The sequence below is a fragment of the Pelobates fuscus genome, chromosome 3 (genome assembly GCF_036172605.1).
Source record: "Pelobates fuscus isolate aPelFus1 chromosome 3, aPelFus1.pri, whole genome shotgun sequence".
Lineage (NCBI taxonomy): Eukaryota > Metazoa > Chordata > Amphibia > Anura > Pelobatidae > Pelobates > Pelobates fuscus.
In genome coordinates, this window is record NC_086319.1 from 46,936,570 (window position 1) to 46,959,133 (window position 22,564).

Sequence of the window (22,564 nt, forward strand, 5' to 3'; positions counted from 1 at the left end):
ATAGCCTAAACACGTACAGTAAAAAGTGTCTAGACATAGCTATGTAATCTTAAGGATATAACTGTTCAAACCTGTTTATAGCTTAAATACACTACTGATAATAATGCTTAAAGAACATATCTCCTAATGCTGATACTTGTATGTCGAATCACTAGACTGACTTACGTTTTAAAAATGCTAAAAAATGTGCTTACACTCTATTGCCACATATGTGGAAACCTGTGATATTGCTGTGGTTATGCTTGCTGTTGTGGCAATGTATATCATCTTGTCAAACCATGCACAACAAAAATAAAAAAAATAAAAAAAATAATAATAATAATACCTGTGAATTATATATGTAATTTATTTAAATACACGTACCTGATGGCAAATCTCATGCACAATAACCATAGTGACGTCAAGTAAATAGGAAATTGAAGAAATGCTTGCATCAAGTAGTATTCTTTGCTCCACAAACACACTTAGACCCCAGTTTTCCATAGCAGCATACGGATGTTTAGGCACAGCTAGTAAATCTATAAAACATTAAAAAACAATGCAAAATACATTATTCAGTATTTTTAACCTATACAAGTGGTAATGAAGATGTTAAGTGACATGTCTACCTATTTTCACACAAAAAACGATAGTTATATGATGTATTTCAACTAGCAATTTGAAGAATATGCTAAAAAAAATATGTATTACGTTAATACTAAGAAATCTATGGGGTCACATTCATGAACAGATCTTCACAGAAAATGAGATATTTTACTTACTAACAGTACTTACTTAGTGTATAATGTGCTATTACCAGTAAATAAATAACACATTTACTAACTATTGAGAGCATTCTATTAAATATAATAAATATCTAAAAGTCCTGTACATTTGTTTTGTGTAACATGATGTAACACAGTACAATTTAGCAGAATTTAGTATATAATCTCCCAAATTGTACGCAAAGACATAAACTTTTTTTTTTGTATTTGTATTTTTTTACTTATAAGATTACATAAGAAAATCTAAAATCACCTTTGGTCTCTGAGTACTGCTAATGTGAAAAAAAAAAAATTATCACAGTTGTAAGTCTCAGAACCTTGTCTATTTTCTGCATTAATATATATTTATCAATACATATATTTTATGTATGCATTCATATATATTTATTAGGTAATATGTATCTAAATACATATTACTTTATAAATAGTAATATATATATATATATATATATATATATATTTATATTTGCGGTCGGGAACCAAGGCCATGCAGCTACCAGTCCAGGACACCAGTGGTAGACGGTGCCAGGTACCAGGAGAGTGACAACCCATGATAACTGGCCTCAGATTGCACAGATACTAGTGGTAGAGGCAATGCCGTGCCTTGAGAAAACATTGGGGAAAAGACTCGCAATGCAGGGAGTCTTCTCTACACACCACCTTGCACAGTATGCCATGACCCTTAAGCATTGAGGACTGGAAGTGAAGTTTGCCCAGGATTCCCATGGTCTCGAGATATGAGCCATGAGACATGTTTAAGACTGGATTAACAACTACAGGGCTACAACCTTAACATGGATAAATACTTATATACTTTTATGCCTCTAAGGATTTTTTGTAACACGATTAGTCACTAAGGAGAGAACGGCTTGAAATTCAAAGTTTAAGCAAAAATAAATGTAAAATCGAAAAATTCTCTGAGTCAATTCTGTTTCAGTTTGTCTATTTTAGTCTTACATGGTTATTCACTAAAGTGATAACTCAAAGTGAATGCAAAGTGAATATCAAAATTTAGGACGAGTACAAAGTATCACTGACTTTTTCCAGTTCCTTGCAGTCACCATGAATTCTCGGTTACATGAATAACCATGTTAAATATGAAACTCACTTTGAATTCTCACTTTATTAAATAGCCATGCAAGTGTGATACAGCTAGGATTCCTTCCATCCAATGAGATGGGAAGATAATAAAGAATCCAATGGTGTCCTAAACTTATTTGTAACTAAGGGAGAGCAATAAATGACTGCGTAATGCTTTGCCTTATCTGTATAGCTCCTTGTTTCCCCTCCCCCCCCCCCAAAAAAAGATATCAAACAGTATTCTAAGAAAAAATGAGAAATTAATGCAGCAAATAGGAGATAGAGATCACTGCAAGTGATTTTTGTAAAGACACCAGTCTGTGCAAAATTAGACTTGTTCAACATCTGGATCATGGCAAAAACCAACAAGCGCTGCCGAATAAGCTGGCATTATATAAATACCAATAATAATAATAATAATAATAATAATAATAATAATAATAATAATAACAATAATAATAATAATAATAATAATAAAAAAGAAGCTGCAAAGTTAAAAGTTACATTATGTAAATGAGAGGATAGAACTGGATGGGATCCTTACATTTAAAGTCAGAAATATAACATGCAGGTAGTAATTTGAATTGTAGTGGGAAAGGAAATTCATCTGATTATGCCTATTATTGTTACATCTAGTATTTGCATGGTTTAAATTCCAGAAGAAATTAATGGAGTGATAATGTAGAGTGTGTTATGTGAATAAAGTGTTACAGTTTATAGATTACACATATACACAAGATTTAGTATGCATGGAACACTAGTTTAAGGACCACTGAATGTACATGTACAACTTTAATAAATATTAAAACAGGAAAATTGCCTACCTTAATTGTATGTGCAAACAAATATTTAGTTAGTAACTTAGCACACCACACCTTGGTTTCTCACTCCCTATGGACAATCAAACAGGCTTTCTAGAAACACAGTAAATTTACCATATCAAATAACCCCTTGTTTTAAAACTGTACTTAACCCCTTCAGGACGGAGTCAATAGTGCACGTTCTGATCAAAACAAAACGTAAACAAAAACTGGAATTTGCGCTATATGTCTGTTCAACCGTAATTCACCGCTATCACATTAAGTGCACCCACACTGCATACTGCATACTGCACAAAAATGCACATATTTGTAATCAATGATGTCTCACGAGTACAACAGTACTCCACATAAAGGTTTAATGGTGTTTTGGAAAGTTACAGGGTCAAATATAGAACGTTCCATTTTCAAATTGAAATTTGCCAGATTAGTAATGTTACCTTTGAGATGGTGTGGTAGCCCAGGAATGAGAATTAACCCCATAATGGCATACAATTTGAAAAAGTAGACAACCCAAGGTATTGAAAGTTGGGTATGTTTAGTCTTTTTTAGTAGCCCCTTAGTTACAAACACTGGCCAAAGTTAGCGTTCATATTTGTTTTTGTGTGAAAAAAGCAAAAAAATTATATTTGGCCAGTGTTTGTGACTTAGTGGCTACTAAGAAAGACTGGACATACCCCACTTGCAATACCTTGGGTTGCCTACTTTTGCAAATGGTATGCCATCATGGGGGTAATTCTCATTCCTGGGCTTCTATACGCTCTCAAAGGCAACATAACCAATCTGGCAAATTTCAATGTCAAACAAATAAAATGTAAGCCTTATATGTGACTCTCTAACTTTCAAAAACAACATAAAACCTGTACATGGGGGGTACTGTTATTCTCAGAGACTTCACTAAACACAAATATTAGTGTTTTAAAACAGTTAAACATATTACAACAATAATATAGTCCATAAAAGTGCAGTTCGTTTGTAAAAAAATGCAAAACATTTTTACTTTAAATATCATCGTTGTAATACAATTTACCAGTTTGAAACACTAATATTTGAGTTCAGCGAAGTCTCCCAAGTACAACAGTACCCCCTATGTACAGGTTTTATGGTGTCTTGGAGAGTTACAGGGTCAAATATAGTGCTTGCAAATTAAATTCTCTGCACTTTCTCCCTGTGTTGTCAGGCATGTCAATCAAATTTTAATAAATCAAATCACATAATTATGCTAAAAGATTACTTAAATATACATGTAGAATTTTAATATACATGCATTTATAGGTATTTAAATTCTACGTGTATACTAATGTAATCTTTTATGTAATTATATGTATTTATCTATATATATATATATATATATATATATATATATATATTTGCGGTTATTTGTATTTTATATATAGATATATATATATATATATATATATATATATATATATATATAGAATGTCATTGTGAATGTATTTTGTTACCTATATATATATATATATATTAATAACAAAATAAAGTTAGAATAAAATTACATATGAATATATAATTTATATTCAATTTTGTTTCAATATTTTATTTATTTATTTTATTATTTTATTTATTTTTATATTTTAATTATACATATATATATATATATATATATATATATATATATATATATATCTATTATATATATAATATATATATATACATATTATATATATATGTAACGTCATTCTAAGTGTATTTTAATACTAATATATGTACTTATATTAGTATTAAAATACACTTTGTATGACGTTACATGTATATAATATGTATATATATTATATATATATATAATATGTGGATCTGCCAGTAGGGGGATTGTCTGAAATGTCAGACAGTCCCCCTGCTGGTGGGAAAGTAAAAAAAATAAAATAAACATGTTTTAAAATAAAATACATTTATTTATATATATATATAATATATATACACATATATTTTATATATATATATAAATACATTTATTTTATTTTAAAACATGTTTAATTATTTTTTTTTTACTTTTCCACCAGCAGGGGGACTGTCTGACATTTCAGTCAGTCCCCCTACTGGCAGATCCACAGCCAGCTATAGGGGGCCATGTGATCGCTCTTTGAGAGCGATCACATGGCCCCCGGGGGCCTAATTTGCTGGGGGAGGACTGCCTGGGCTGTGAGGCAGCTCTCCAGAAGAGGATCGTGGTGGAGGTGAGTACGCCGGACCTCCTGGGGGCTTAAGCCATTACGGGGTTCTATGCTGTCGCAACGGCTTTAAAGTCCTTTTAATGCGGGATGGCATAGAACGCCGTAACGGCGTTAAGGGGTTAAACATTTACTATAAGGTCAGCCATGACTCCCGCCCATTTTCATTAATTTAAAGAACAATTAACATCATTCACAGAAATGAAAGGAGGTTGCTGCATGCTTTCATTCAACTTGCACAAATCAAATTGCACAAGCTGGTGAGGTAGCTCAGTTGGTAAATATCCTAACTACAGAGCCTGTTCAAAAAAATACAAAGTCACAAGTTCTAATCCTGCCAGGGTCAACTCAGCCCTTCATCCCCCTGAGGGCAACCAAATGAGTACAATTAATTGGGTAATAATAACATCTATTATTATTCAGCTGCCGCTTTGGTTAATTCTGAGAGTGTGCACTAAAAAAGTGCTTTGAGTCCCACTGGGAGAAAGGTGCTATATAAATTGTTAATTTATTGATTTTGTTTTTCAATGACTGAAAAAGCAGTATTATAACATATGGCATGACTTATTTTTTATTTAGCGTGTATGCAAATAAAATATCCAAAGAGTTGAATTGAGATAGCTAAAAGAACTTAGCCACTCTCTGGTGTCTGAGACAAAGAGGAGAGATAACAGATCTTGGGGAAACAACAATTCTATCTATTCACCAAATAGAGAATATTATTGTTACTATTATTCTTATCGCTTTAACTAATATATTTCATGCATGCATTATAAAAACACTGGAGTAAAAAGAAATCCCTCTCAGTCTAGTGGTCCTTACAAAATATTACATTCTGATTGCAAACACATAACTAGGGATATTTCATTCACGCTGTTTCAAGAAAATCCCAGATGGATGATTCATTAACCTGTGGAAGCAAAAGTATTTATTCCAAATGATTCTGATTTGCTTATGAGCATCTTAGGAGTGGAGCATTGTACTTGATCTGACAAGCTCCTGCCAGAGTTAAGGTTATTAGTGAGTGCACGGCAAGTTCATCTTGCTGTTGCATTAGTGTGTACTTATCCATTCCATATGCTTTTAAAAATATATTTTTTAACCCTTTAGTGACCAGACCGTTTTTCAATTTTCTTACCGTTTCGGACAAGGGCTGTTTTTACATTTCTGTGGTATTTGTGTTTAGCTGTAATTGTCCTCTTACTCATTTACTGTACCCACACATACTGTTTTTCTCGTCATTAAATGGTCTTTCTAAAGATACCATTATTCCCATCATATCATATAATTTAGTATAATAAAATCATAAAATATGATGAAAAATGTATGACCTCCAAAATCTGTTACGCATCTACAACCGCCCAACAATACCCATTATAAATAGTTTTTAAATTTTGTCCTAAGTTTAGAAATACCCAATGCTAACATGTGCTTTTTTTTGCAAGTTATAGGGCAATAAGTACAAGTAGAACATTGCTGTTTCAAAATATATATTTTTTTGAATTTATCAATAGTGACATTGTAACACTGTTATCTGTCATAAATCTCTGAATCACACCTCACATGTACATATTTTTTTAATGTAGACAACCCAGGGTATTCAATATGGGGTATTCTCAGTCTTTTTTAGTAGCCACAAACATTGGCCAAAGTTAGCATTTATATTTGTTTGTGTGTTAAAAATGCAAAAAACAATTATGAATGCTAATTCTGGCCATTGTTTGTGACTAAGTGGTTACTAAAAAAGACTGAACATACCCCATTTGCAATACCTTGGGTTGTCTTCTTTTGCAAATGGCATTCCATCATTGGGGTAATACCCATTCCTGGACTACTATACGCTCTCAAAGGCAACATAACCAGTCTGGCAAATGGAAAATTATGCCTTATATTTTACCCTGTAACTTTCAAAAACACTATAAAACCTATACATGGGGGTACTGTTATACTCAGGAGACTTCGCTGAACACAAATATTAGTGTTTCAAAACAGTAAAACGTATCACAACAATTATATCATCAGTGAAAGTGCCGTTTGTGTGTGAAAAATCCACAACATTTTACTTTCACTGACAATATCATCACTGTGATATGTTTTACTGTTTTGAAACCCTAATTTTTGTGTTCAGCAAAGTCGACCGAGTAAAACAATACCCCTCATGTAAAGATTTTAGGGTGTCTTGGAAAGTTACAGGCTTAAATATAGTGCTAGCAAATTACATTTTTTGGCCTGGGTTGTCAGGCAGGTCCCCCAAATTGCAATCAATAAAATTACTTAATTATGTAAAAATATTACATAAATATGCACGTAGAATTTAAATATATACATATTTATATATTTGAAGTCTACGTGTATATTTATGAAATTATATATGTAATTATGTTTATGGACATATGTATATTTCATATTATTTATTTATATATATATATATGTATATTGATATCAAAATACAATTAGAATAAAATTATATATATATATATGTATTTTTTAAAAAAAATATTTATTATTTTTACATTTTTTATTTCTTTTTAATTATTATTTATTTTTTATAATATATATATATATATATATATATACAATATATAGTTATTACATATATTATGTATATACGTGTGTAATTTTACTCTAAGTGTATTTTATATTAATATATGTATCTATTAATAAAAAAAATACACTTAGTAAAAAAATACGCTTAGTATGATGTTATTATATATGTTAAAAGGCCTGAACTTGTGGAGGCCTGAATTTGTGGGAGGAGTAAGTCCCCTACTTAAACTCCCAGCCCCTACTCACCTCTGCCGTTCAGCTGATTGTCTTGTCTCCATAGCAACCAGCACTTCCGGTCCAGCTTCCCGCCAGAATTTCTCGTGTTTCCAGCAGTCAGACGTCCTGATACAGCTCTCCGTCCTTCAAGGCCCTCCAATCGGTTTTCCGGTCGAGGTACCCGGCTTCCGGTCACGAGACCGGCACGTACACGTGAGTTAGGCGAAAGAAATAGCGCTTCCGCTATTTCCCGCCGTTCGGGCCTAAAAACGTGGGGGTAGGCTCCCTCTAAACTTACTCGTACTATTACATGCTCATTCAAACAATTCAGCTTTCACACTAAACAGTCAAACGCTCGGCACTTTTCTCACCTCGTTTTACATTTTCGTACGTAATCTACCGAATTAGCATATACAGTCATACTCCATATTATTACCGGTATTCCGTTCGGTCAACCAGGACCTATGTATTTCGTATTAATTAAGCTCGAACACTATGCTCTAACACATATTCAGTTAAATATTATTATAATTGGCTACGGTATGCACTTAGGCGTATTTTACACGATTTCTACCTGCTTTTACGTATATTCCCTGTTCGGTTACTACTGATACCTACTCACCAGTTTGAAGATATATTTAACTTATTTAAATACCAGCCTTTTGATTTTTCATCTATGTTAATCAGTTACAATTATTTTACTAAACAAACATCCACTACCATTATAAAACTTACGGTTCTTATATATATATTTAACCTATAAATTCATACTGTCATACGTAACATATACAAATAAATTCTTTGTCTAAACATAATACCCGGTACATCGACATATGCACTAATCATTTCCCATATAATCACGCTGTCACATATTTTTGGGTTTTACAGAGTGCATCGGTTTCTCGCTTTTCTGCGCAAAAATTGTTATTTCAAGGTCTTTATTACAGGAACAGGTATGGTATTTTTATCACTTTGAGTCATCAAGGTCTAGGCCTAAAAATTTAATTTAAACTATTAAGCTTTTATTACATACTACCACATCTGTTGTTAACTACTATAATTTTTCTTCGGTTAACCCTTAGCTCCTTTATTTACCTAGGCTTCCACCGGTTCTACACTGGTAAAACCTACTACGTTTAACACAATCTCTGTACGTCTAACCAAGGTATAGTTCTCTATTCCAACTTACAACTGTTCATACTAAGACCTCACGTGGTCTCAATTTTTATTACTACTTTGTCAAAGGCTTACGCCCACGGTACGTTAACTCTTTTATCTTCTACCCAGACATACGGTCTTACGGCCTTCATGCTCTGGAAAAACACCAAATCCTGACCCGGTACTCAGCCATACCTTCAGGTAATTACGCCCTTCCCAAATACGTCCATTGTCCAACCCAAGGCCTCATTCAGCCTTCTCAAAATATCTAAATCATCCAATTCACACACCCCAAACCTTCCAGATCCCTCAACGCAGGATCACGCGTCACGCCCCTTACAAATACAAATCATCCGCCACCACGATACGTTTAAATACACCAACATTTGTCTTAAATCCCCAGGATTCTTCCTCGAGGACAACTACAAGACAAGACTCACTACATTAATATTACCAAAAGGTTCCAGGGACCATTTGCGACCAGCCAAGGATAGTATCCACATACCTCTCCAGTCCTCGCACTTTACCCTTTAGTATACAGTCGAACTGGCTACAAGGGTCTAGGCTAATGCCTTAGCTCACCCTATTAGGAAATCCAATCCCGCGAGGCATTCCACCCCCACCCCACCTCAACACGGAGGTACGGCCCCACGCCCAAATCATAGTTAGAAACCTCGCATGCCCTACTATAGGGCTCTAGTCAGGGCCTCACCTGTCATGGCCACACGACGTTTTGAGCTCTCTTTACTGTCACCGAGAGGCCAACATCCGGCCACCACATCTGTGGCAACTACGTCATAAGCCAAATCATAGGTAGAGCCTCTCACCGCCACTTGGCATTAGCAGGGCCTCACCTACCCAAACATTCAACAGTTAAACTCTTCGCTTCGGCATCTAGCATTACAGTCCAGTTCTTCCTTTTACTCCACCCCCCACACACCCCCAACTTCCTTACTCCCTCACTAATATATCTTCACATAATAATTCCAATGCCAACTGAAGAACTGACAGAAGATATACCGTTCACGACAACCAGACCCGAGTCTCCAGGCGATTCACTCACCCTTTCAACCCCCACGTCCTTGAGAGCATGGACTATTCCCAAAATTACAGCCGAACTTAGGCTCAGGGAAATCCCCTTTCCGGCCACAGCCAGAAAGGCTGAACTTTATAGGCTACTGACCCACCAAGCCCCCGAGCCTAGGCCAGGCACTAGCTCTCAAGGACAACCACCAAGCTACAGCTTGGCCAACCAGGATACCCTGGCAGAGATCTTGGCCAATCTACAGACCCTCAATAACAGGCTATCTAAGGTGGAGAGCGCCATCTCCTCCCCAGGTACTACCATGGTAGTCCCAGCCCCTATCACGGTAGTCCCAGTCCCTATCACGGCTGTACCCGACATACCAACAGGTCCTCCCATACCCCCCCCCCCAGCACCAGGCACAGCCATTACACCATTTGAGTCACCAGCACACTCCGTTCCTGACTCTATCAAGAAAGATATCCTAGACGGGAAGGATGTGTGTCTGGTGTCTCTGCTCATAGCCTCTCAGGAGGTTCTTGAGAACAAGGCTTTCAACTATGGTGACATTTATGTGGTGCTCAAGACAAGGGATCCCAGGCTTAATAAAAAATTGTCAATACCCCAGTTTGTGATAGCCTTCGGGATATATCGAGATGTTATTTGCACGGTGTACCCCCACAGGAGAGAAGAATTAGACCTTTATCTGCACAAGGTGGTGGATCTAGGCATCAAGTACGGGGGCTCCTCTTTCTATGACTACCACAAGTCAGTGTCAGCGAAGGCGGCGACCCATCTGAAGCAGTTCAATATTAAAATGAACTGGGGTCAGATGGACACAACAAGCCAGTACTAAGCTGGACACAACAATCGACAAGAACGCCCAAACGACCACCTAAACCGGAGAGACAAGCAGGAGAAGCACATGAGACTCCCACTTACAAAAGGGGCAGAAAAAATCGTACCTCACGACCCGTACCACAAGCCCCTCACACACGCAACAGCAGAGGGGTTCCATCCAAGCAACCAAGGACGGCACAACGCTCCCCAGTAAATGGGGCCCAAACTCCTCCACAGAAACACCACCGGGCATCCCCCAGAGGGACACTGACCTGCACACCACTCACTGAACATGGCTGTCACGGAACTATGGGCCCAATATCGGGAACCTCGGACTGGTGGATCCCCCACACAAAGCCAGCGGCCTACACGCACTCCCAAAAGACCCACAGAGCAGGTGTTGGATGACTGCGGACCGAGAACGGAGATCTGAGAGCCGCACCCGAGTATGGGGGAAAGTTTCCAGAGCTGTAACAAGAACTCTCAGTCTGTAACTAAATGCTGTTTTGCTGTCTCCTTTTAACTATTCTCACATCCTCTCCATGCTTAAGACCAAATTGTTAGCAACTTTACTAATGTTAATGCTACTCCTAGCTTACCTTACCTAATAACAGCACAGCCTTAAGATGTCTCTCATAGTTTATTTTGTCATACAAATGGGGTACTAGGACCAGTTTTAGGGGACACCGCTCCAGATAAACATCAAATCTGGCAGTTTTTTTGTTTGTTTTTTATATCATGTACTTTGAGCAGCTGAATTTCTCTGCAAGGTTTAAACTATACCCTGCAATGTATATCCTGCGCATAATACCCACAAAGGGTACCTCTTACTATTACCTTAATTGCCAAACAACGCTAAACATCATAGGCACAGGATAGCCTTCGGCGGGCTTACAGAAGCACATAATGTACCCTTTACAAGTGAGTGCCTAGACCACTACCCTACGTTTACCTATGCTTTTTTATTCTTTATGTTTTTTGCTTTCTTTTTTCCCCTACTGCATATATGAACTTTGGACACGTTCACTAAGTTGTAATAACCCACTCGCCTCATAAACGACTCTGTTATCTGGACAGTTAGTCCCCCATTCTCTAAGAGCAGGACACAACAGAATGATCTGCAACACTATTATAGTTAACATCTACTAAACTGTACAGTAATCACATGGGTGCCTGGCTTGCTGACTCTCCCATAGTGCCAGACTGCGCTAAGTTAGCAAAACATCGTCTCATTCTTGATTGCACGCTATACCTTCTTAATAACGATGGTCCCCTAGCCTGTTATTATTCATATGTTACACTACTATCTATGCTGAAGCCTGTCTCTTAAACTTAAAAAAGTGCAATTGTCTATCTTGCCATGACACTGTATACAAATGTTTGACCACATTGAGCCTGTAGCTGCTGTTGTGGCGCTACTAGCCTGTATGTTATTTCTTTGTTGCACACCAAAATAAAGAATTAAAAAAAAAAAAAAAGGCCTGAACTTGTGGAGGCCTGAATTTGTGGGAGGAGTAAGTCCCCTACTTAAACTCCCAGCACTTCCTCACCTCTGCCGTTCAGCTGATTGTCCCCACCCACCTACACCCTGTTATAATTACATTCTCCTCGGTGGGCCCTCTTTTATTTACAGGCCCACTCGTACGTTGGTTTCGGCACACCACAACCAACTTTGCTCACAGTTACTATCCATTACGTATTTAAATTCCGAGCACAAATATATATATATATATATATATATATATATATATATATATATATATATATATATATATATATATACAGTTCCAAATGGATGCTAGCACTCAGGGACTCTTCATACAGATAAAAAGTAACAAAGCCTTTTATTCCAGTGGTCAACGTTTCAGTCCACCTCTGTGGACTTTCATCAGGACATGAGGTACATAACAAAATATTCAACTTAAATAAAGGAAAGGATAAACTTACCGAACTCCCTTCACCTGTGTGTCGGCGTGGTCCGCCACCCATTGCGCATGCGTGTCTGATCACACTCCCCTTCCGGTGCGAAAGTGTTCGTCACCCGTTGCCATAGTGATGTAAATAAACAGATCGCGGATAGCGATATATTGCATGTGTGGACACATACTTCTTTGTGTGAAATAAATAAATCACTAAGTGGTGATCTATAAGAGTATATTAATGTATCTGCCTTAGGTGGTGTGAATCTTCAAGCTCGATCTAGATTTCGAGCGGAGAAGTGAATATACTTCAAGAAATCTCTTATGTGGACTGAAAGTGCCCATATTATAATGAGTGTGTCAGGATCGGGTCAGGGATCCAACACGCAGAGTACAAAGAGTAGCTGATACGTATACCGGTCCTTAGAATGGCCGGACTAACGTATAACTACAATAGAATGGTCAGAGACAAGCCGAGGTCGAGGATAACAGAGGACAGGTAAGCGAGAGACAAGCCGGGTCAAGGATAACAGAAAGGTAGGAGAGTAAACAACAAAGCCGGGTCAGAACCAAAAGACAAGTGAATAATAAAGCACTGTGTGACTAGGCGGACTAGAACCACGACAGGGCAATGAGTGAATGAGAGAACCACCGTTAAGTATCCTGGCTAGGGAGAGGGGACACGCCTCCGGCGAGTCCTGATTCGTCTCCCGAGATTTGAGTGGCAGGATGTTTCGGGTTAGCGTCATGACGTCTACCTCCGGTCCTTCTGTTATAAAAGGAAGTGACTCCCTCGCGGCCGGCGTTAGCAAGACCGAGTGAACCGCGGGAGACCGAGGAGACATGGCGTCCGGACGGATAACCTTCTAAGTCTCTACCTCTCTCAAAGGTAGAGACTCCAGGTACCCTGACAGTACCCCCCCCCTCAGATACGCCCACCGGGCGGAAGGAGCCGGGGCGAGATGGAAAGCGGGAGTGAAATGCCCTGCGAAGACGAGGAGCATGAACATCCTCTTGTGGTACCCAACTCCTCTCCTCAGGACCATATCCCTTCCAGTCAACTAAATATTGTACTCGTCCCCGGGAGACACGAGAATCAATAATGGAGTTAACCTCATATTCCTCCTGACCCTCCACCTGAACAGGGCGCGGAGGGGCGATTGTGGAGGAGAATCTGTTACAGATTAGAGGTTTCAACAATGACACGTGAAAGGAGTTCGGGATGCGTAAAGTAGCTGGAAGAGCTAGACGATATGCCACTGGGTTAATTCGAGTCAAGATCCTGTAGGGACCAATATAACGAGGAGCGAATTTCATGGAAGGAACTTTAAGACGAATATTCCTAGTGCTCAACCACACTCTATCGCCTGGAACAAAATTCGGAGCCGCCCTTCTACGTTTGTCAGCATGTTTCTTTACCAGTACAGAATTGTGTAGAAGAATCTGTCGAGTCTGATCCCACAACTTCCTCAAATTGGCCACATGGACATCAACCGACGGCACTCCTTGGGAAGGAGAAACCGGGGGAAGAATGGATGGATGAAAGCCATAGTTCATGAAGAAGGGACTTGAATGCGTGGAGTCACAAACAAGATTGTTGTGCGCAAACTCTGCCCAAGGAATCAAACCGACCCAATCGTCCTGGTGTTCGGAAACAAAACAACGTAAGTATTGCTCAATCTTCTGGTTAGTTCGTTCAGCAGCTCCGTTAGACTGAGGATGATAGGCGGACGAAAAATTCAATTTGATGCCTAATTGAGAACAGAACGACCTCCAAAAACGTGAAACAAATTGGGAGCCTCTATCAGAAGTGATCTCAGAAGGAATCCCATGCAAACGAAAAATCTCTTTAGCAAAGACCTCCGCCAATTCAGGAGAAGTCGGGAGTTTAGGCAAAGGTACGAAATGTGCCATCTTGGTAAACCTATCGACTACGGTGAGGATAACAGTGTGTTTTTTAGAAACCGGCAGATCCACAATAAAGTCCATTGCCACACAGGACCAAGGTTTGTCAGGAATTTCCAGCGGTTGTAGAAGGCCACAAGGAAGCGTATGCGGTAGTTTGGTTTTAGTACAGACCACACAAACTCCGATAAAATCCTTAATATCCTTCCGTAACGACGGCCACCAGAAATCCTTGGAGATCAAAGAATACGTCTTGCGGACACCCGGATGACCAGCCACCTTACTCTCGTGAAGACACTGTAAGAGCTCCAATTGAAGTTCAGGGGGAACGAAAAGTCTGGAAACCGGAGTCAGTCTAGGTGCCAGATGCTGCAAGTTCCTTATCTGATCAAGTAGCGGGGAATGAACTTTGAGAGTAGTGTTAGCGATAATGTTACACTTGGGTACTATAGAGGACAAAACCGGCTCAGATACGGCAGCAGGTTCATATTGGCGAGATAAGGCGTCGGCTTTAGAATTCTTAGAACCTGGCCTATATGTGAGTACGTAGTTGAAGTGAGTGAGAAATATGGACCAACGAACCTGTCTAGATGATAGTCGTTTAGCCTCCCCAATATAGGATAAGTTTTTATGATCCGTCAAAATAGTAACAGGATGCAAAGTACCCTCCAATAAATGTCTCCACTCCTTCAAGGCCATTATAACCGCTAGTAGTTCCCTGTCACCAATGTCATATCTGCTTTCAGTACCGGACAATTTTTTGGAAAAGTATCCACAAGGATGTAATGGTTTATCTACACCCAACCTTTGGGACAGAACAGCACCTATACCTGTCTCAGAAGCGTCTACTTCGAGTAGGAAAGGTAGAGTAGTATCAGGGTGAACTAAAATTGGTGCGGAAGCAAACAGCTCTTTGAGTGTCTCAAAAGCCCGAAGAGCTTCAGTAGACCAATTCTTAGTCTCAGCCCCTTGTTTGGTCATGTTAGTGATGGGAGCAATGATAGAGGAGTATCCCTTAATGAAACGTCTGTAGTAATTAGAGAAACCAATGAATCTCTGGATAGCCTTGAGACCCTGAGGTAAAGGCCAGTCTAATATGGATTGGAGCTTCTCCGGATCCATTTCAAACCCTTCCCCAGAAATCACATAACCAAGAAACGTAGTTTGGGATTGGTCAAAGCTGCATTTCTCTAGTTTGCAGTACAAGCCATGCTGAAGAAGTTTGTGTAAAACCCTCCTGACTTGCCTGTGGTGAGTCTCAATATCCCTGGAATGTATAAGAATATCATCAAGGTATACAATTACACAGTCATCTTGAAACTCCCTAAGAACCTCATTAATAAGGTCCTGAAATACTGCCGGAGCATTGCAGAGACCAAAAGGCATTACAGTATACTCATAGTGCCCATATCGAGTATTGAATGCAGTTTTCCACTCGTCACCGTCGTGGATTCTCACCAAATTATAAGCACCTCTAAGGTCTAACTTAGTGAAAATTTTAGAACTTTTTAATCGGTCAAAAAGCTTGGTGATCAAGGGAATCGGATAAACATTTCTGATGGTTATCTTGTTAAGACCTCGGTAGTCAATGCAAGGTCTTAAAGAACCATCCTTCTTTTTAACAAAAAAGAATCCAGCCCCAGCAGGAGAGGAGGATCTTCTAATGAACCCCTTGTCTAGGTTTTCACGAATATACTCTTCTAGAACTAAGTTTTCATTCGTGGACAAAGGATATACATGACCCCTGGGGGGCATGGTACCAGAAAGTAAATTAATTTTGCAATCAAAAGGCCTATGTGGTGGTAAGGTATCAGCCTTTCTTTTGTCAAATACTGCCTTTAAATCTTGATACAAGGACGGTATCTGTACTTTGGTAGAGTCAGTAGCGTTATTAAGTGGGTTGACACTACAAAGAGGTGACACTTTCTTTAAACAACTCTCTTGACAATTCTGGCCCCAAGAAACTATTTCCCCTGATCTCCAATCTATAACGGGGTTATGTTTCTTAAGCCAGGAGTATCCCAGGACTATGGGAACAGAAGGGGATGAAATGAGTAGTAGGGATATTTCCTCCTTGTGTAGAATACCAATAGTTAAGTAAAGAGGTGTGGTCTCCCGGGAAATCACAGGCTCAACTAAAGGTCTACCATCAATGGCTTCAACAGCCAAGGGTGTCTTCCTTAACTGGGATGGGATAGTGTGTTTGGTGAGAAACTTTTGGTCGATAAAACTCTCAGCAGCGCCGGAGTCTATCAATGCCATAGTTTCTAAAGTTCCCTTCTCCCAAGTTAAAGAGACCGGTAATAGGAGTCTATGTTCTTTGTAGCTATGAGTAGAGGACAAAATCGAAACACCCAAGGTCTGTCCTCTAGAGAAACTTAGGTGCGAGCGTTTCCCGGACGGCTGGGACAGCTCAAACGTACATGACCTCTGAACCCACAATACATACACAGTCCCTCTCTTCTCCTGTACTGTCTCTCCTCCTCTGAGAGACGAGTAAGGCCTAACTGCATAGGTTCTGAAACCTGTGGATCTTTGGTTTCAGCAACTTGAAATGATGGTACTAGTCTAGAGAAAGATTTAGCGGTTCTATCTCGAGTATTCTGTCTCTCCCTTAGGCGTTCGTCAATACGAGAGATAAAGGAAATTAAGTCCTCCAGATTCTCGGGAAGTTCTCTTGTAGCTACCTCATCAAGTAGTACATCAGATAATCCATTTAAGAATACGTCTATATAGGCCTGTTCATTCCATTTTACCTCTGCCGCCAAAGACCTGAACTCTAGTGCATAATCCACAAGTGTTTGGTTGTCTTGTCTAAGGCGCAACAGTAATCTGGCTGCATTGGCCTTCCTGCCAGGAGGGTCAAAAGTTCTTTTAAAAGCAGCTACAAAGGAATTATAGTTATAGACTAATGGATTATCATTCTCCCACAACGGATTCGCCCATCTCAGAGCTTTCTCAATGAGTAAGGTAATAATAAATCCCACCTTTGCCCTATCAGTAGGGTATGAACGGGGCTGTAGCTCGAAATGAATACTGATCTGGTTCAAAAAGCCACGACACCTCTCAGGGGAACCAGCATAACGTACAGGTGGGGTAACTCGGGAAGAAGCACCTACAGTAGCTACCTCTAACCCTGAACCCACAGAAGAAGCAGAAGTGTTACGCCTCTCCTCAGGTGGATTAATAGGGCGAGACAGCAGCGCCTGTAGTGCCAGAGCCATCTGATCCATCCTATGATCCATGGCGTCAAACCTAGGATCAGGAGAACCAAGCTGACAATTTGTACCTGCAGGATCCATGGCCCTGTCGTAATGTCAGGATCGGGTCAGGGATCCAACACGCAGAGTACAAAGAGTAGCTGATACGTATACCGGTCCTTAGAATGGCCGGACTAACGTATAACTACAATAGAATGGTCAGAGACAAGCCGAGGTCGAGGATAACAGAGGACAGGTAAGCGAGAGACAAGCCGGGTCAAGGATAACAGAAAGGTAGGAGAGTAAACAACAAAGCCGGGTCAGAACCAAAAGACAAGTGAATAATAAAGCACTGTGTGACTAGGCGGACTAGAACCACGACAGGGCAATGAGTGAATGAGAGAACCACCGTTAAGTATCCTGGCTAGGGAGAGGGGACACGCCTCCGGCGAGTCCTGATTCGTCTCCCGAGATTTGAGTGGCAGGATGTTTCGGGTTAGCGTCATGACGTCTACCTCCGGTCCTTCTGTTATAAAAGGAAGTGACTCCCTCGCGGCCGGCGTTAGCAAGACCGAGTGAACCGCGGGAGACCGAGGAGACATGGCGTCCGGACGGATAACCTTCTAAGTCTCTACCTCTCTCAAAGGTAGAGACTCCAGGTACCCTGACAGAGTGAAAGGTGGTAAAAAAATAAAAAGTGCTATGCCCAAATAAAGAAAAAAAAGTGACTGTGCTCCAAAGTGCTAGTACATACTGTGATAAGTTAATCTCTTAAAGTGAGAAGTGCAGATATTACTGGGATGAATTCATCTCTTAAAGTGACCAGTGCATAATTCCTAATACTTTACTAACACTTAAACATCAGATGAAAATAGGAAGGGGGGACATTTCGCTAATTAAAGGGTGGCGATATAATGTATAATAATTACAAAAACAATTTCTATTTAACTGATTAAAAAACGTATTGTTGTACTGCTGCGTATCAATAGATCGACTTAATAGGGGACATTTGATCTCTATTCAACATAGACTCATGGGATAATCCCTTTTGATGAGTCATAAGATTATCCTTTTTCCGCTACCTACTCTAAATATCAAATAGAGAAAATTTTAGAAAATAGCATTTAGAGTACTGATCCTGCCCCAAGTACTATGTGGCCAAGGTCTATGAGCCTATATTCACATTGTTATAATTTCCATACTGGGAAAGTTTGTTGATATGCTTGCAGAAGCTAACATAAAATAGAAACTTGCTTATCAAAAATGATTAAATAAAAGAAATAAATGTCAATTTCTCATTGAGGCCCAAGGGAGCCATGGTATTCAGTTCTCGAATCCAAAACACTTCTCTTTGCAACAGTGCCCTAGATCGATCTCCTCCACGTCTGGATAATGGGACATGGTCAATAGCGATGCATTTCATTGCCGTCAAAGGATGTTTTTGTTCCAGGAAATGGCGAGCGACTGGTTTATCCGTGGTACCATCTCTGATCGCCATCCAAATGCTCTAGCGATGTCCCCTTATTCTCTCACATAACTGTGTATCCGTTTTGCCAACGTAATTTAATCCGCATGGGCATGATAGTTTGTAGATAACATGATCTGTTTTACAGGAGATACGGTGCCTAATAGTATATTTTCTCTGGGTATGGGGGTGAAGAAACGATTTAGTTGGGATGAGATGCCCACATGTGACGCACCCTAAACACCGATGACAGCCTAGATTGAGGAATTTCTTCTGATCCCGCAGATAACTCTGTTCCGGATCAGTGTGGACTAACAGGTCTCGTAAATTCTTCTCTCTCTTGTAGCATATCATCGGTTTCTGAGAAAATATTTTTGGCAATGTCGGATCCCCCGTCAGAATGTTCCAATTCCCCCTCACTGCTTGAACTAGTTTAGTGCTAGCTGAATTGAACTTCATGGGGAAAGTCAGTCTCGGTGTCTTGGGTTGTTGCTGAGTATTCATAGGTTTCTCACTTTCCACTCTTGCTTTGTGTAGAGCAGAGTCAAGTACATACCGGCTGTATCCCCTCGTTAGGAATCTATTGTACATGGCTTCTATCTGTTCTTCTGCCATTTCAGCTAGAGAATTATTCCGGAAAACTCTTAAAAATTGAGTATATGGCAGAGATTTTTTACTATGCTCAGGATGTGCACTTCCGAAGTGGAGTATAGTGTTTCTATCCGTCGGTTTTGAATAGAGTTGGTACTCAATTTTATCCTCTTTGATGTAAATCTCCAAATCAAGATATTGTACAATTGTCTCGCTGATATTAGCAGTGATTTTTATGGGGCTGGATAGACTGTTTATGTCCTTAACAAATTGTTCGGCTTCAATAATCGTACCCCTCCAAAGTATTAATATATCGTCGATGAATCGTACGTATTGTGCAATCTTATCGTTGTATGGTTGTAGGATATTTTCCTTCTCGAATATATACATGTATGCGTTAGCATACATTGGCGCCATTGCTGCGCCCATCGATGTTCCTGAGCATTGCATATACCACGAGTTTCAAATCTGAAGTAGTTCAATTGTAGGGTGAGCATGAGTAGTTCCATCGTGAATTCTATTGGGGGGCCTTGGTAGAGTGGGGATTCTGAGAGTACTTGTCTCATCGCCTCTGTGCCATCCTCATGGGGAATTATAGTATAGAGGCTTTGCACATCTAGTGTGATTAACACCAGATTCGTAGGGAAATGTTCGATCTGCCTCAACCTGTTGATTAGATCCTGTGTGTCCTTAATGCATGTTGGCAAATGCTGTACCGGTTCTTTAAACAGTGAGTCGAGATACTTGGCAATAGGCTCTAACACCCCGTCAATCGCCGATACTATCGGGCGTCCTGGTGGGGATTGTAGGCTCTTGTGGATTTTAGGCAGTGTGTATAGGATTGGTGTTCTAGGGTTGCTTTTTTTCAAAAAGTTAAAGAGATCCAATCCTATATATCCAGCTCTTAACCCTGTGGTGAGCGAGTCTTCAATTTTACACATCACTGTCAAAGTAGGATCATGGTTCAAAGGGGTATATGTTTTTTGATCTGCCAATTGTCTATTGATCTCAGCTACATAGTCCTTATAGTTGAGAAGCACGATCCCCCCTCCCTTATCCGCCGGTCTCACTACGATAGAAGAATCCTTAGATAGACCCTGTATAAGGTTATGTTGTGCTCTAGACATATTACTATGTCGAACTTGATGCTCCTTCAATATAGTATCAGTATTGGTCTTTAGGGATGTAAGGAAAGTCCTAATCGCAGGATGGCTTGGGGGAGGGTCAAAAGAACTTTTCAATTTAAATCTGGATATTTGGTCCCTCTGGTCTTGTTTGCTCTTGCCTTTTTCAAAAAATTCTTTGAGTCGTAAGTTCCTACCAAATTTGAACATTTCTACTTGCCATTGAAAAGTATTCGGTTGAGAGGTGGGGATGTAAGTGAGTCCTTTGCTCAAGATGTCCAATTCCGAGTTCGTAAGTATTCTATCAGAAAGATTAAATACCGGAGTTAAGGCCGTATTGGGGGTTTCCCTCCTTGACCAATGCAAGTGCCCCTTTTGACCTCGCCTGGTGTTCCATCGTTTGCGTTTCTGTTTCTGCTCCTTGTGATCGTGCCCTGTATCTCTTGCGGGCTGCCTGATGCTAAAATATATATATATATCTCAAGCGATAAACTGGAGCACTCAAAATGTATATGTATATGTATATGTATATGTATAATTATATTTAGATTTATTAAGAATTTTTTATTTTACTGATGCAGAATATTTTTTATATTATTTTTTCACCAGCAGGGGGACTGCCTGTCTGTTCAGGCAGCCTCCCTGCAGGCAGTACTATGGACACGATCACCTGGCCCGCGGGGTCCTAATTTGCCACGGTGGGATTGTCTGGGCTGTCTGACAGTGCCCCTAGATGGAGAGGAATACCGATCGCCGGCGGGGGATAAGAGGAGATCGGGTAAGTGAATAGGCATACAGCAGATGTACTAGGTACGTCCGAGGTCCCCGGCAGTCACTCGGCAGCCCGGCAGTCAGGAGAGGTATTGCAGGATGCCTCGACATCGAAGCGATCACGATTGCTTCCAGCGTTCACACTTGCCATGGAGGGCATACGTCCGAGGTCATTAATGACCATTTTTTGTTGGACGTACCTGGTACATCTGCAGTCGTCAAGGGGTTAAAGGAGCAAAACTATGATCTCATAACACTTACTGATAGCAATTGAACTTCAGTGCTATGGACACTGAAAACATTGTGAATAATAAATCATTTAGATTTTACGATCCCTAATGCATTTATAATTATTTTACTGCAAAGGTGAATACTTAAAAGTTTAGTGCAAGATTCTCTCCTTCTGTCTGAAATTTAAAATGCTACAATATAAAAGAATACTGATTATAAGTCTTTATTTTGATTTATGTACAACTTTTGAGCAAGTTGACACCAAAAGATTTACAGATTTAATTTTATAAGATTTTATAAGATTAGAATCTAACTCCGAAAGAATATATTTTCAGTGCTGGTATTAAACTTAGTTATGTGTGATTTTATCGACATTGTCTTTATAACTGTTGATTAAAGTTGGTTTGCTATAAATATTAAAGATTCAAATTTTATAGAAGTGATGTAGTTGATGTGCTTAGAATTAAAAGTACGCACCTCTACTTTGTGAGATGCAATCTGCTTTATCCTCGGACTTTGCCTGCCTAAAGCAGTAAGAGACCTAATGATGAAACCTTAATAGCAACGATATCAACTACATATGTCATGTATATACACCATTGTAGCAAGTGTTCAAGTGTAAGCTACTATTGAAGATAATGTGAAGCTAATGAAAATGTCATTTAATACCAAAAACAATGCAATTTCTGAGAATTGCCACTGTTTACATTGCAATTTTTTAC

At 39.4% G+C, this 22,564-nt stretch overlaps 1 protein-coding gene across 1 annotated transcript in view; it reads right to left on the reverse strand.

Moving 5' to 3' along the window:
• Positions 1-22,564, reverse strand: part of TRHDE (thyrotropin releasing hormone degrading enzyme) — a 768,585-nt gene that overhangs the window by 329,110 nt on the left and 416,911 nt on the right. Inside the window, exon 5 of the mRNA XM_063446120.1 lies at positions 364-518. Coding sequence (XP_063302190.1) covers positions 364-518 — 155 coding nt within the window. The remainder of the gene's footprint in view (positions 1-363; positions 519-22,564) is intronic.